At 55.2% G+C, this 14801-nt stretch overlaps 5 protein-coding genes across 5 annotated transcripts; 3 read left to right on the top strand and 2 right to left on the bottom strand.

The window, feature by feature from the left end:
- Positions 1–322: 322 nt before the first annotated feature.
- CDEST_01665 (Putative flavin monooxygenase, FAD/NAD(P)-binding domain superfamily) lies at positions 323–2219 on the top strand (the record flags this gene model as incomplete). Its single annotated transcript, XM_062917824.1, has 4 exons — positions 323–509; positions 607–1629; positions 1704–2020; positions 2082–2219. The coding sequence occupies 4 exons, from the start codon at positions 323–325 to the stop codon at positions 2217–2219; spliced, it is 1665 nt and encodes a 554-aa protein (XP_062773875.1).
- A 756-nt stretch (positions 2220–2975) lies between these two features.
- Positions 2976–5563, top strand: CDEST_01664 (uncharacterized protein; the record flags this gene model as incomplete). The annotated part of the gene is made up of 6 exons (XM_062917823.1): positions 2976–3160; positions 3221–4273; positions 4364–4756; positions 4819–5066; positions 5139–5339; positions 5394–5563. The coding sequence occupies 6 exons, from the start codon at positions 2976–2978 to the stop codon at positions 5561–5563; spliced, it is 2250 nt and encodes a 749-aa protein (XP_062773874.1).
- A 134-nt stretch (positions 5564–5697) lies between these two features.
- CDEST_01663 (Putative cytochrome P450) lies at positions 5698–7507 on the bottom strand (the record flags this gene model as incomplete). The annotated part of the gene is made up of 3 exons (XM_062917822.1): positions 5698–5853; positions 5925–7115; positions 7193–7507. The coding sequence occupies 3 exons, from the start codon at positions 7505–7507 to the stop codon at positions 5698–5700; spliced, it is 1662 nt and encodes a 553-aa protein (XP_062773873.1).
- Positions 7508–10237: 2730 nt separating this feature from the next.
- Positions 10238–12145, top strand: CDEST_01662 (Putative peptidase S53, activation domain, Sedolisin domain, peptidase S8/S53 domain superfamily; the record flags this gene model as incomplete). Its single annotated transcript, XM_062917821.1, has 1 exon — positions 10238–12145. The coding sequence occupies one exon, from the start codon at positions 10238–10240 to the stop codon at positions 12143–12145; it is 1908 nt and encodes a 635-aa protein (XP_062773872.1).
- Positions 12146–12332: 187 nt separating this feature from the next.
- CDEST_01661 (Putative oxygen oxidoreductase covalent FAD-binding, FAD-binding domain, PCMH-type) lies at positions 12333–14048 on the bottom strand (the record flags this gene model as incomplete). Its single annotated transcript, XM_062917820.1, has 1 exon — positions 12333–14048. One exon carries the CDS (start codon positions 14046–14048, stop codon positions 12333–12335), a length of 1716 nt encoding a protein of 571 aa, XP_062773871.1.
- Positions 14049–14801: the final 753 nt, after the last annotated feature.

The raw sequence follows: 14801 nt of genomic DNA, 5'->3' as shown, positions 1-14801 counted from the left end.
GAGGCTTTCCCGAACTCCCCGGCGGTCATCATATTGTCAGGATGGTTCCGATTCTCCGCTCCAATAGGAACGCTCCCGCCCACATCTGAACCTCCATGTGCGGAAAGCACCCGAATCATGTCACAGCGCATACGCTTGCATCAACTTGAAATTGGGACAGCGAAGCCTAAGATATGGCCTCTTGACCGGGCAGTTTGGAAGGGCTCTTCTACTCATCATTCTTCCAGCGTGGTTTCTTCAACAGGCTACTTGCGTTTTAAATCTCAAGATTTTCTCGGTAGATCTTAACTAATCACTTCTTTTTCCCCGTAACATTTTGGCTATGGCGCAGTCTACCGAGACCAGCATGGTTGGGAAGGTCAGTTACAGTCAGTTTGCCTGTATCGGAAGCGGGTTCGCAGCCATTGGCCTGGGTGCACAGTTGAAGCGATGGTACGGCATCGACAACGTTCAGTTCTTCGAGCGGCATCACCGGCTGGGGGGGACGTGGTTCATCAATCAATACCCAGGTAAGCCGTGGCTTTTCTCCGTCCGTACCTATGCAAACCGTTACACAAGTGCTCGTATGTATGTATGAGCCACTGACCATTTTGTTTCGTCATCTAGGGTGCGCCTGCGACGTCCCCAGTGTGCTGTACAGTTTCTCCTTCGAGCCTAATGCCAACTGGACAAGGGTCTTGCCGACCTACTTTGAACTCTGGTCTTACCTCAACGAGGTCGCTCACAAATATGACCTAGTCAGGAAGATGACTTTCGATGTTCTGGTCGAACGATGCGAATGGATCGAAGAGCGAGCCAGGTGGCGTATGACTATTCGCCATCTAAAGTCCGGAGCAATATACTTCCACGAGTGTCAATTCCTGTTCGCCGGGACAGGTGCCCTGGTCACCCCGCGAGAGATCGACGTGCCCGGCGCAGATACCTTCAAGGGTGTCATCTCACACACTGGCCGCTGGAAGCCGGAAATCAACGTCGAGGGGAAGAGGGTGGTTCTCTTTGGCAACGGCTGTACGGCGGCACAAGTCGTCCCCTCCATCCTGCATAAGACCCAGTCCTTGACACAGATCGTGCGATCGAAGCATTGGATCTTTCCACCCATCGATGCAAAGGTACCGGACTGGGTCCGGTTCGGACTGAACCGCATCCCCGGCATGACAACTCTTCAACGGTTCATCGTCTTCGTCGCAGCGGAGTACTCCCTCCTGGGCTTTCCGTTGACCGAGGCAGGAAAGAGGTTCAGAGCGAGGCAGCAAAAGATCACGGAGGGATACATGCGAGCCACGGCCCCCGCAAAATATCACGAACTGCTGATCCCGGACTTTGAAGTCGGCTGCAAGCGACGAATCTTCGACTCTGGGTATCTAAAGAGTCTCCATGCCGAAAACATGACTCTGACCAACGAGAAACCATTGGAGATTGTACCGGAAGGTGTGAGAACAGAGAAGCGACTGATCGAGGCCGACGTGATTATCTTAGCGAACGGCTACCACACCAACGAGTTCGCTGCTGGCGTGGAAGTGGTCGGGCGCGGTGGCGAGACCATGCAGAGCCACTGGGAGTCCTTCGGCGGACCAGAGGCGTACAATTGCTCAGCGCTGAGCGGGTTTCCCAACTTCATCCTGCTCTTGGGTAAGTGTGCAGGAGACACCTTGGCTCATTCGGGGGGTTGAACGTAGCTGACAATAATGGTCTGTCTCCCAAAGGCCCTAATGCTGCGACAGGACACACATCGTCCATCATGGCTTTGGAGAACTCCATCAACTACGCACTGCGTGTTCTCAAGCCGGCGCTAGAAGGCCGCGCGAGCACGGTCGACCTGAAGCGCGAGGCGGAGCAGGCCTATTCTGATACGATCCAAGCCGCGCTTCAGAACACGGTGTGGAATTCCGGCTGCCAAAGTTGGTACTTTATTGAATCTGGCAAGGGTTCCAAGACGTGGAACGCCATGAGCTACCCTTACTCGCAAGCTCATTTCTGGTATCGCAGCCTCTTTCCCGTCTGGACAGACTGGGACTACGGTGTAAGTTGAGCTGTGTCACAAAAAACGGTGGATGTCGATTGGTACTGACCGAATGGGACAGGGACCGGCCACCATGGTTTCGTCAATTCGAAAGCAATGGTCTGATCTCTGGCTTCTTGTTCTTCTTGTGGTGGCCAGTCTGACGTTTTGGATTTACTTGGTCAAGGGGATCGAGGGTGAGGCAGTGTATGCGACATAAACAGACAGAAGTTTTGTTTCTATGGCGTCCAAGACTTTCGTGATATTACTACCTCTACGTTGCTCGTAACTCTGCTGGATTGACCAGTTGAAACGATGCCTTGTGCCTGAGAACTGACCCAGTAGCTGCAAGTGAGTCTATTTGGTACTGATTCCTTTGATTAAAAATAGTAAAAAGAAATTTAAATACCTTTTCAAAATACTACTATCCCATCGAATCGGGTTGTGCATGGTCGCCAGAGTTGGCCGTGACTCTGTGATCGGCTCGCCTCATGCTCCCAGTCTTAGCGCGTGAAACAGTGGGAGAGGTGCGCTGCCAGCGAGACTGAAACTTTGGCGATTTCCGTTTTATGAAATATGAAAATGATTGGCCTTGTTATGCACGCCAGGCCTGAGGTGCTGGTCGAGGTATGTCGGGCACCTCTTTCTTTCCGTCTCCAGCGGGGAGTTATCGTCCATCCACTGTCCGTCCGATCTGCACGTCTGCGGACCAAATAAGTCGACCCCGCCCCAACGGTCGATATGGTGTGTTCCCCCCGTTTCGTTTATTTCCAACGCAAGTCTTTAAGCAGCTATGCTTCTCCCTCGTCGAAATTCTTCAAGATCCTATCGATCATCAATGGTGGTCAAGGAGCACTGAAAGTGCTAAAGTTGCCACGCCGGCGTCCGACACGTAAAAAACCGTGCTCTCCCCCTAGGACTCTCGACATTGATGCGAACGTGGTGCTGGGTCACAAGATAACTCAAGTCTCGAAATATGCCACCTGATCCACAGGAGCGTCGACGGCGTCGCAAGATTGCTCTGGCCTGTGAGCCGTGTCGAGAGCGTAAAGCCCGTTGTGATGGCGGCAAGCCCATTTGCTCAACGTGCCAGCGCAGGTCGCTGGACCTAGAGCACTGCGTCTACAAGACGGGGAATGCGAGGACTGCATGTAGTGATGAGTGAGCCTTCTACAGCTGGTGCGTTTGATGTCTCAGTTGCGCTGACTTCCCATCCCATAGCTACACCAAGACCCTTCATGAGCGCATCCGCAAGCTGGAGCAAGCCTGCGCATCTCACGGCATTGACATCAACACACTGGAGGCAACTGAACAATACAGTCGGGTTCCGCTAGAAGGGCGGTTCTCTCCAGTTCACGACTCCAGCCCGTTGGAAGCCCCAGGAATCATGGACCAGCAGCCAGTCCAGCTCCCATCGCCATGTTCCGGCGTCGGCATCGGCGTCGGCGTCGATCACTCCTGCGACGCTAGAAGTGTGACAGCTATGGGTACCATATTCGCTGAAGACAACCTCGATGACTCCCTCGACAACGTGGATAATGATTTCTATGGCAGCTCCTCGGCTGTGTCGTTCCTAAGAGAAACCCTCAAGGAAGCCTACAGCGCGATGAATCCTCTTCCGTCGAGAGTCGAACCATCTGTCCTATTCAAGGATCACCAACAGACCGCGCTTGTTCCCGATCGATCCCCATTCGCCGACTTCAACAAGTTCCTCCTTCCGCCCCGGCCTTTTGCCGACCATCTCATTCAAGTCTACTTTCGCCGAATACACTACCTCTACCCAGTCTTCCACAGACCAGCTTTCGAGCATGCGTATGAGACCCTCTGGCGGCCTTCCACGGCTGTGGATGATGCTGCTGCTGCCTCGAATCCTTTCCACGGCGTCGGCCTGGGGTGTTCCCCCGGTGCGGACTCCCAGACTATTGTTTTCCACGCGGCGCTCAACTCAGTGTTTGCCCTCGCGTGCAACCACGCGGACTTGACGCCGCCCGAGAAGGCCAAGGGCGTCGAGGTTTTCATACTCCGGAGCAGGCAGTACTTTAGTGTTGATCTGCTGGAGAAGAACAACCTCGGCGTTGTGCAAACGTTGCTGTTGTGTGGTCTCGTGATGCAGGGGACGCCTTTTCCGGACCGATGCTGGAACGCCATCGGAGCAGCGTGCCGCATTGCCCAAGGACTTGGTCTTCACATGGAAGCGTCTCGTGAGCCTGGGAACGCCACGCTGGAGAAGGAGATTCGGCGGCGGACTTGGCATGGATGCGTCATCCTGGATGCGTAAGTCTTTCTGGTCCTCAGCACGCACCAAAAGATTATCCTGAAGAAGATGCTTTGCAATACCCCCAAAGAATCTAACGGTATTACCAGGCTCGTGAGCATGACATTTGGCCGCCCCACCGCGGCCGCTTGTTTTTTTGCAGACGATCCATTGCCCCAACCACAGTCTGTGACGGAAACAGACTTCGAGAAAGTAAGACTACAGTTCAGCTCGCAAAGCCTCAAGTTGAGCCTTTTGCTTGACGACATACTGTGGAGGATGTACCAACCATGGCATAATCGCCACCAAGACGGAAGACTACGTGGTTCCACAACAGACGGGACTCCAAGCCTCGACGCCATCGTCGAGCTCGATGCTCAGCTAGATGACTTCGAGAGATCAGTACCGCACTTCTTATCATGGCTTTCTTCCTCGCCGTCTGAAGGCACAGCGGCAGAAGAGCAACAGACCATTGCAATCCAGAAGAACGTGCTTTACGCCAGGTCAGTTGCCCAAAATACTTTGCGGAACCCTCTCTCTCTCACACTGGACGATCCATACCTAGGTTTCTATATGTGCGTCTCATACTTCACAGGCCGGTTCTGACCAAACTCTTGGCCGGCTTCGCTAGACCTCGCCAGGAACTTGATGCCGGCGAGCCTACACCAAGGAATTTCCTTAATAAGGGTCTTAGAGCCCCTTTCACTACCGAGTGCGCTAGAGTATGCGTAGACGCAGCCTCTCGGCTCATCGCCTTGGTAGATTCTTCATGCAAGGCAGACACGACAGGAGCATGGTGGTGGAACAGCTTGTGTGAGGAAGCCCCCAAACAAATAGCTCTCAGTGACATAATCCTCGGACCATTTGGAAGCTGACGGGTCAAAGATGCCTGTGCCGCTGGTTTAGTTCTCATCATCTGTCGCATGTACCCACCCCTTTGGGCACGACTAGATCACACGGCCATCGCGGCCTCCTGGGAGAAATGCCAGGGAATCCTGGATAGCATTGCCAATGTCAGCGTCTCTGCTCGCAAGTCGCTGGACCTACTCCGCAAGATTGATGGCGCTGTCAAAAAACTACTGACAGGTAAGTTGTGTGATGAAGGTTCACAAACAGTCCAATTCTAAGGGTATATTTTAGTGAGAGGAACACTACTGTTTGAGGAACAGTTGGAACCCGGTCTCTATGCCGACATGACGGGGGGCTATTTCTTTTCAGGCGACATTGATGTGTCGAACTTTTTGGACCCCGACCCCATGTCTATCTTTCGCGGGTGGGAGATGGCAGACGACGAGTCTATAAACCCGTGAGGGGGCCTTCGGGCGTACGTGGCATACACATAACACTGTGGACTAAAGCAACCAGTTACCAAGGCTAGTTGAAAAAGAGGCCAACCAAGCATATACTGCACCTTTCGCTCCTCTTTTCCCGCCTGGGGTCAGTCTCAATCTTTGAACAATCTCGCTTCCTCCAGAACCCCAGCTGCCTCCGCTTCACGCAGTATGAGCGCTTCATAAAGGGCACTGCGCATCGTGACTTTGACAGGGAACGGCTCGTCCGTCGCCTCCAAGTTCAAGACAAAGCTGTTGTAGGGGCCATTCTGGAAAATTGTCGGGTGAGCATGACACCAGGTGGGTGCGAGGAGAGCAGGGGGCAGATGGGAAGGCTTACGGCTCTGTAGTCAACACACTGGACCAATCTGGCAATGGTGAGAAACATGCTGCGCTGGGCCAGGCGGTAACCCACACAAATCCGACGGCCACCGCCAAAAGCCCACAAGCCGTGCGCAATGTCCGTCTCGTGCCCGTCCAGCCACCGCTCAGGCTTGAACTCCTCGGGTTCATCACAGTCACGGCTCACAGCCGGTCCGTTGACGGTGAAGCCGGTGCCGGCCGGGAAATAATAGCCCTCAAACTCGATATCCTGCGAAGCCGTGTGATCGGGGATGATGGGGAAGATGGGTCGCCAGCGCAAGATCTCCTTGGCCATGGCACAGATGTACCTCAAGTCGTTCATGTCAGCCAGAGTCGGTAGTCTCGCCTCTTCGTCGATACCACAGACTCTGTCCACCTCTTCCCGGGCTCTTTGAAACACTTCGGGGTGCTCCAGCGCCGCCATAGTCATGATGTTCAACGCCTCCCTCGTCGTGTCGCTCCCGGCCTCGATGAGCTGCATGGCGACGTACATCGCATCGATGTCGTCGCCCTTGTACTTCGTGTCAGGATGCAACAACACGTCGCGGACGAACGACGGAGGGGCCGTGCCGTTCTCGACCTTGTTCTTGATAGGGTTGTACCATCTGCTGTACAGGTCAAGGTTCCACTGGCCCAACGCCTCCCAGCGAGGCCTCCAGAACTGCAGGAACCGCGGCAGCTTGTCCAGATCCGGGAACCAGTCAATGACGCTGCTGCCGATGCTCCCGACGAAAAAGGTCACGGCATTCTGCATCTCCACGAGCTCCTCGGGCGTCTTCACCAGCCGCTCGCCCAGGGCGATGCGGTGGATCACCGAGTTGGCGTACCGGTAGTGATGCCTGTACCACGCGCCCGGCCTGATGACGTACTCGGCCATCATCTGCGTGCTCTCAAGCTCCTGCCAGGCGCCGTATTGTCGGAGCGCCGTGCCGCTGAGCAGGCTGTGCATCACACGCCGAGGCTCCGTCCATTGATCTTGGGGCAGGAGGAGCGACTTGCGGCCATAGCCGACGATGGTGTTGGAAATGGGCATCGGGGAGCGCTCGTTGGTTCGGCTGCCTCTTTTAGCGATGATTTCGGACACGACACGGTTGCTGTTGAGGAAGACCAAAGTTTTGGAGCCGAGGTGGAGGGTCGTCATTTCGCCATATTCTCGTAGGGAGAGTAACTGGGAACGAGTGAGCAGTTGATGCGTGGGCCAACAAGAAGATGTATCCGAGTAGGATACAGTCATGAGAGACGTACGGCTTTGTGAAACGGATCGCCCTTGCTATCTTTGAATTGGAGGAGATTGCCGAATAAGGGGCGCGTTGGCGGACCGGGAGGGAGAAGGGGTTGTTTCCCATTCTTTGCCTTCCTCATACCCACTGGCTTGAAGTATTCGAGGATGGACATAACCACAAGGATCAATAGCGTAACAGCCAATATCGGCGGGATGAAAATAGAATACTCTCGTTGGAGCCATGTCAGGCTGTCATGTACACGAAGCATTGTCGTGATGGGCGCCGGAACGAATAGTATGCTTGAATACAATGGACCAAACCCAACTGTTTTGTCCATGGAAGTATCCTCAAATTGGGTCTTGTTTCTTTTACATATCGTTCGATGGCCTTCGCTGCTGAGCGGATGTTGAGTGTGTCATCGGAACGATTCCGACATATGAGTGACGGTTGACTTTTCAGTTGGAGCGAGTATCGGAACGATGCCGCCATACCATCAGCGTCCCGACAGGAATCCGGCTGTTTCGGAACGGATAAAAAGCCAATGGTGTTCGTGGTAGGTGGGCCGGGTCCAGAGGCAAGGTCGCGAAAGTCAAATGGGTCTGTCTTCCGGGCCGGAGCGGCGCCCTTCCGGAAAGTGGAGTCGGGTGGTTCGGAGCACTTCCGCAATGTGTTTTAGACCCTCGCCGTATCGTTTGTATGTTTGAAACGACGCGCTTGCAGTTGTTGAAAAAATAAAGAGACAGAGAGAGATCGGAGAAAATCGCCATCGTGCGTGTGACAATCGTATCCGTATCGAATTTCACCACTCCTTCAAAGAGTCTCTGACGCCATCTCGATACCTGACCTGCCGATGTTCTGTCCTGTGGCTCTGACATGCCGGCCATGGCCAGAGAGCTGTCAACGAGTCTCGACCGTGGTGTCGGACGCGGAGACGCTAACACAAGCAGACAAGTAATTTCCTACGACGCAACAGGGCGACAGACGCCCCGACGGAAGATGCCTGTCTTTTCTCATTGCCATCGTGACGTGCCAGAATGATTGGGCCATGAGCGAGACACCTGACAGAGAGCATCAGTGACTGCATGACACATCACGAGATGCGGCGTGCTCTGTGTCATTCTTGTTCGTGTGCAACCTCAGACACGTCTCATGGTGATAATAAAGAAAAGCAGTCGGGGAGGAAGCAGTATGGATGCGCTGGCAACAAAGTAGGAAAATAAGCGAGTTGGGTTGATCCCAACATGGGTTATCGAAGCCTGTAGCACTACATCGAGGAAGTCACTCGCTCAACTTCCACATCCTCGCAGATTGACACAGTAGAAGCTAAAGAGTGCATGAACTGCAACGGTGGTTATCCCAAGCTGAAGATCTAGTACCGCAGCGTTGTTGCTAGATTGGGTCTTTAGGCAAGGGACCCGTACGTGAGCACAGGCGTTTCGACAGGGTCCTTGACTCGACCTCTTATTAGTAGATTTAGCAGAGATATCCTGACGGTTCATTGTGTCAGCTGTGTAAGAAGCCTGTCACGTTTGATAATGTTATTCAGTCACATTAACCAGAAAATTTAGATTGATGAAGAGGTAACGATGAAGGCCATGGGGGCAGGAAGCTTCGTCAGCTCGTAGCGGTTCACTTCTCATTTCCCCAGCCAAAGTTGTAGGATGGCGAGAATGGCGTAGGCTCCCAGCGTCCTTGACCAGACTCCTGGCTCCTTATGAGACCTTGCTTGAGTCAGCTGAAGAGGCTGGGTTCCCATCGTTTGTTTCAGGGCGAATAATGCCTCGAGATGGGATAAGGTTTACAGTATGGTCGATGGCTTCAACCGTGGGCATCCAATAGACTTCCTTGGGATGATCCGGAGTTTTGAGATCGTCACACCCATAAAACTTAATCCTTGATTCCCCCCCTGGAAAGAATGCAGTCTGGCGTGAAGTCACGTTTACTTGTATGTCGGTGATGGGATGTTGGCGCGAAGTTGTGCCGAACGACAGGAGTCGTCGGTTTCCTCCAAAGTACCGGACGACACTCTTGCTCCCGACCCATGAGAAAAGTGCTTGCTAACCATGATCTGACATGTGCCACGCGTTTCTAATTCACTTGACGCCAGAAATCCCAACAGTATCGTTTTCCGCAAGGTCTCGACTGGTAGAGCCTTGCTGTCGCACGCATCACTTCGTCCCTCAACATAAGCTCTGTCTATTGATCTTTTGTAGACGGAAACAGAGATGAGTTTGCATCCTCTAACTATGGTGCCTCTTGTGAAGTGTCATCGGGATCGCTGCAGTTGGTTGTGCCGGGAGATCTTAGCGCTGTGACGAGGTTTCCTAGTACTAGCATAGTAGGTGTACCTAGTTCCGGCTTGCGCGGCTATGTCGATCTCGTATACTAATGAGTTGCGGCAAAATTGCTTATTTAACAGTATTTGAGTAAGACTTGTTAATCAGGGTATGTCTGCCCCCCCCTCCCGCGAACGGACTTTATTTTTGCCAAGGTTGGGGATCTTCAACTGACCTAAGTATTGCCTAGAAACCCCTAACATGATTAGAAACTGGAGAATCGGCGACTTTGGGGTAACAGTAATTTGTTTTTGGACATTGGAGAAGTGAAATGCATTCGCACCTGAAGGGATACTTGTATCGGTGTCTGGCGTGAAGTCTTGAAACTAGCTGGCAGATACACGGGACACAACAAGGGCCTCAGAAAGAGTCCGATGTTTGGCAGAATAATACAGAGCTATCAGGGTTTGGGTTTGGGTTTGTTTCAAGCTTAAGACTGCGTCGACACTTATACCGCCTCGAGTTTCAAGAATGTTTGACACCTAACTTCCCTCTCAACGGCGCTCTGCGCGGAGAAACCAAGAACTCCGTCCCAGTAACCATAAGTAATAACACACATCTGTTGCCCTGCATTTCGTCCTGTTTATTTTACCTATGTGTCGTGGTGGTCCGTTCTTTACTCGCTTTTCTTTTCTCTTCTGGAAAGGAGTCTATGACTGCCCGGTTTCGATAGTACGCACACACAACACCCAGGGGTTATAGTGCCAGGGGCACAAGCTTGAGCTGTTAGAATGTTGCCTCTCCTGGTTTCGATCATTTCCCTTGCCCTCTCTGTCATCCCTATCCACGCATCGCAGCTTGGCTTAGTACAAGTGGAATATGCGAGAGCGCCGCCATCTCAATGGACGCGTTCTCGCCCCGCGGATCCCGACCATCTGTTCAGTCTCTCTATTGCTCTCGACAAGAGCCGCCAGGTAGAGGAGGCGCTCTACAGCGTATCGACGCCTGGTCACGAACTTTACGGCAAGCACCTGTCACAATTTGAGGCACAGTCACTGCTCAACCCAGACAGCGAAGCCCTTGACGCCGTAGTGAGCTGGCTTGTCGAACACGGAAACGCAGATGCGGCAGCCATCAACATCGATGGCCACTGGATCCGGCTTAAGACGACGGTGAGGGATGCCAACATGCTTCTTGACGCTGACTTTGCATGGTTCCAGCATGCGGGCAGCGGCAAAGAGGTTTTGAGAACGTTGAAGTACTCACTGCCGCTGGATCTGAAACGCAGCATCTCGTTGATAACCCCCACAACGAGGTTCTGTTCGCATCCCATGATGCACCAAGCGCCTGCATCTTCCGCTCCTCCGGAAGAGCAAATCCCCGGCGGCGAGGAGCTTCGGAAACACAAGAGGTCGCTTGCAGGGTCGAGCCCAAAGCTTCTGTACACGCTGCAGGCGGACGCTGCGCCTCCACCACTGTCCCAGTCTGCCCAAGTCGATCCCACGTGTAACAGAAGCGTCACGCCCAGCTGCATCAGGGCGCTCTACAACGTCCCCGCAGGCTTGACGGCCAGCCCGGCTCGTGGCATCGGGGTCTACGCCTCCCAGAACCAGGTCGCCAAGTTCGCCGATTTCGCACTATTCGCCAAGAAAGTTGACCCGCCATCGACGGGTGTCAACTTTTCCTTTCTCAGCATCAATGGCGGGACAATCGACCAGAACCAGAACAAGCTCTCCAACGCCGAGCTGAACTTTGACATACAATACACTGCTTCCTTGTCCAACCCGGTCCCCAACATTGAGCTCTCTGTCGCGGGAGACGGACCGATCAAGCTGGAGCTGGGAGGCCAGCCGGGAGACACGACGGAGCCCTGGCTCATATGGCTGGACGCCATGCTCAAGCTACCGGACGACCAGCTCCCGCACACCATCACGACGAGCTTCGGCGAGAACGAGCAGTCCCTGCCGGACGGGTACGTCCAGCAGGTCTGCAACCAGTTCGGTGCCCTCGGCGCTCGGGGTGTCACCATGTTCGCAGCGTCGGGCGACTCCGGGCCGGGCAACACGTGCGTCACGAACGACGGCACAAAGAGCACGCGATTCAACGCCGTGTTCCCGGCGTCGTGCCCTTTCGTCACGGGCGTCGGCGGTGTTCGGGGCGTGGCGCCGGAGCGCGCGAGCGACTTCTCGAGCGGCGGCTTCTCGGACAAGTTCGCCCGGCCGGCGTACCAAGAGCAGGCCGTCCCGGCGTACCTCAAGAACGCCATCGGCGGCCGGTTCGAGGGCCTGTTCAACACGTCGGGTCGCGGGTTCCCGGACGTCAGCGCGCAGAGCTTCAACCTCACGTTCGTCAACGAGGGCCAGCTGTCCGGGTTCCAGGGGACGAGCGCCGCGGCGCCTATCTGGGCGGGCATGGTCGGCTCCGTCAACGCGGCGCTCATCCAGGCCGGGAAGCCGCCGATGGGGTTCATCAACCCGTGGCTGTACGGCGCCGGGCTGCAGGCCCTCAACGACGTGGCGGCCGGTCAGTCTGTGGGATGTACCGGGACGACCGGGTTCGGGACGAAGAAGTTCCCGCCCGAGTTCGAGGCCAAGATCGTGCCCGACGCGAGCTGGCCGTCTGTTGCGGGATGGGACGCCGTTTCAGGACTCGGCACGCCTGATATCGGCAAGATGCTGGCGCTAAGGATGGCCATGTGAGGAGAACAGGCGAAGAATGTTGAGCAGCAATAGAGGGCATGGCGTCAGACATGGGGAAGCCCACGAGTTTAACAAGAGCTGAGAGCAGGGAGGGTTCATGTTGTACTGAAAATTTACAACTCCATTCTACAAAGTACGCGAAATGACTGATCTCGTCCACTACCCTACCTATCCAGTTGTATCCCGATCACTTCTTGCTACCAGCCGCGGTGACAGCAAATGGGTTTGCCGTAAAGGTGCCGTTGGGGTCGGCCCTGGCCCTGACCCTCCCAAGTCTGTTGTACTTCTCCTCGTCCTCGTAGTACGTCTTCCACACACTCTCGTCGCCCAGGTTCCAGTCCCCGTAGGACCCCCAGAGGACCCGTCTGTCCTGCTTGCTGAACGGGCTGCGCGGCCCGATCATGACAGCGTCGTTCTTGTTCTGCCACTCCAGGGCGTACCGCCTGGACTCCTCGTCCGGGTTGTGGAAGCAGTCCAGCGTCTGGACGACGGACGAGTCCCGCCAGCTGTACGAGGTGCCGTTGCCCCTGTTGGCGAAGAAGCGCGACTCGGCGCCGCCGAAGCACTGGATCTGCACCGAGAGCTTGCAGCGCATGAAGCGCTCAAAGGCCTTCTCGCCGGCGTGGCCGCGGAGGTACTGCTCCGGGTTGTAGATGAGGTCGATGCGGTCGACGACGGCGCTGACCCAGTTGTCGCGGCCCAGCGTCGTCGACTTGGTCGCGTAGGTGCGCTTGACGTAGGGGAGGTCGAACTCGCGCGCCCGCGGGAAGAGCCACTGGCCCGTCATGTCGGACATTTCCATGTCGAACTCGCCGAACTGCAGGCTCTCGTTCTCCAGCAGGCCCTTGAGCTCCCGGAACTTGTTGAACCAGGCGTCGACGCGGGCGTCGTACTTGTCGCCCTTGCTGGTCGGGCACCACTGTGCGTAGAGGATGATGGAGGCCGGAAACTTGCCGTTGAGGAGCTTAAGGAACTTGTCCTCCAAGGCGTTCCTGATCTTGTCCTGGACGCGATCCCAGACGCTGGCGTCGTTGAGCTCCTTGAACAGGGTGGCCATGGGGAACTCTGTGCTGATGACGCTGACGCAGAGGTCGAACCCGCGCGGGAAGGTTGGGTCGTCGGCCATCTCGGCAATGGTGGTGAGCAGCCGGGTGAGGACCTCCTTGGAGTAGATCCAGAGTGCCTTGATACCGTGGGGGCCCTTGAAGCCGTTTGGTCCGGCAACGGTACCGACGTAGCTCTTGGATTTGTACACCTCGACGATGTAGTGGGTGATGATACCGAAGTTGCCCGGGCTACCGCCGAGGAGGGCGTAGAACAGCTCGGGATCGTTCAGCTTGGTGATGTCCCTGATGACACCGTCGTGGCAGACAAGGCGGATGGTCCTGATGTGGTCGCCGAAGAGGCCGAAGCTGCGACCGAGCTGCCCGTAGCCGCCGGTCTGGCCGTGTCCGCCGACGCCGACGTAGGCGCACTGCCCGGTCGGGACGAAGAGCTTGTTGTGCTTGAGATACTTGTTGAGGTCCATCATGGTGGTGCTGACGCCGATGTAGACAAGGGCCCTGTCGTCGGCGATGGGCTCCTTGGGTCGCAAGACCATCAGGTCCTTGTAGGTGTTGCTGAGGTCGACCTGGATGTTTTTGCCGCCGGTAGAGGAGGCGCCGCTGTACTGGTGGCCGCCGCTCTTGACGGCGACGGCGACCTTGTTCTCGCGGGCCCAGTTGACGGCCCTGATGACGTCCTCGTCATGCTTTGGCCGGACGATGAGGTCCGGGTTCATGTCGTGGTCCTTCTGGTAGGTGGAGGTGGCATACTGCTGGTTGAAGAAGGCGTAATCCTGCTGTTCGAGCTCGTCGCCGGTGCGGGAGTATTGCATACCCTGAAAGTCTTGAATGCGAGCCATAGCTGCAACTGAGAGTCCTGAAAGTTGTACAAGGTGTAACGAATCGATGATCAAGCTATACCGACTGGGAAGGAGCAGTATATAGACCAAGAGCACCACGGGAGGAATCGTGGTTTTATAAGTGGTTGCCGCCCAAGTCTCGCCGTTTCTCACATGTAAAGTTCCCCGGACTAGATTGCACATGATTATACACAGCCATGCCAGTTGCCCACTCGAGTACCCGGGCGACTCGGTGGAACAAGCAATATTGGGCGGCTGTTAGAATGAAGCAGCCCACTGGCTTGACGAGAGACAAGGATAGTCAACGAGTCTGATCATCAGCCCCGGCGTGTGGTGACACAAGTCATTCAGCCAGCCTTGGATTGTTCAGTTCAGATACAGAGGGAGGAGACCTGAATCTGGCGGAGGCTTCAGGTCTTGATACCATGTCTGATTGCGGCACATTCTTCCGTTGCCCGCAAAGTGTAGAGAAGAGTGTGGGCTACGCGTGTGGTCAACCGGGGCGGCTTCCTCGTGGCTTAAGGCTGGACTGAGACATGCCGACCACATCTGACTATATCTGATCCCCGACATGGCTGAAAACACCCGGTGGCGCATCCAGCTCGGCAACCACGCAACTGTAAGTCATGCGTATACTCTCGGGCATGCCGCACTCGCGGACGCTGGCCAATGTGCTTCTAGAATTGGAAGTTGGAGGTAGAATGTTTTGCCAAGAGCAGCGCTTGACATAATCTGAATAAGCATCCACATGCA

This window comes from Colletotrichum destructivum, chromosome 1, assembly GCF_034447905.1.
Source record: "Colletotrichum destructivum chromosome 1, complete sequence".
Taxonomy (NCBI): Eukaryota; Fungi; Ascomycota; class Sordariomycetes; order Glomerellales; family Glomerellaceae; genus Colletotrichum; species Colletotrichum destructivum.
Note: the sequence above shows the minus strand (reverse complement) of the source record. Positions and strands in the feature narration are given on the sequence as shown.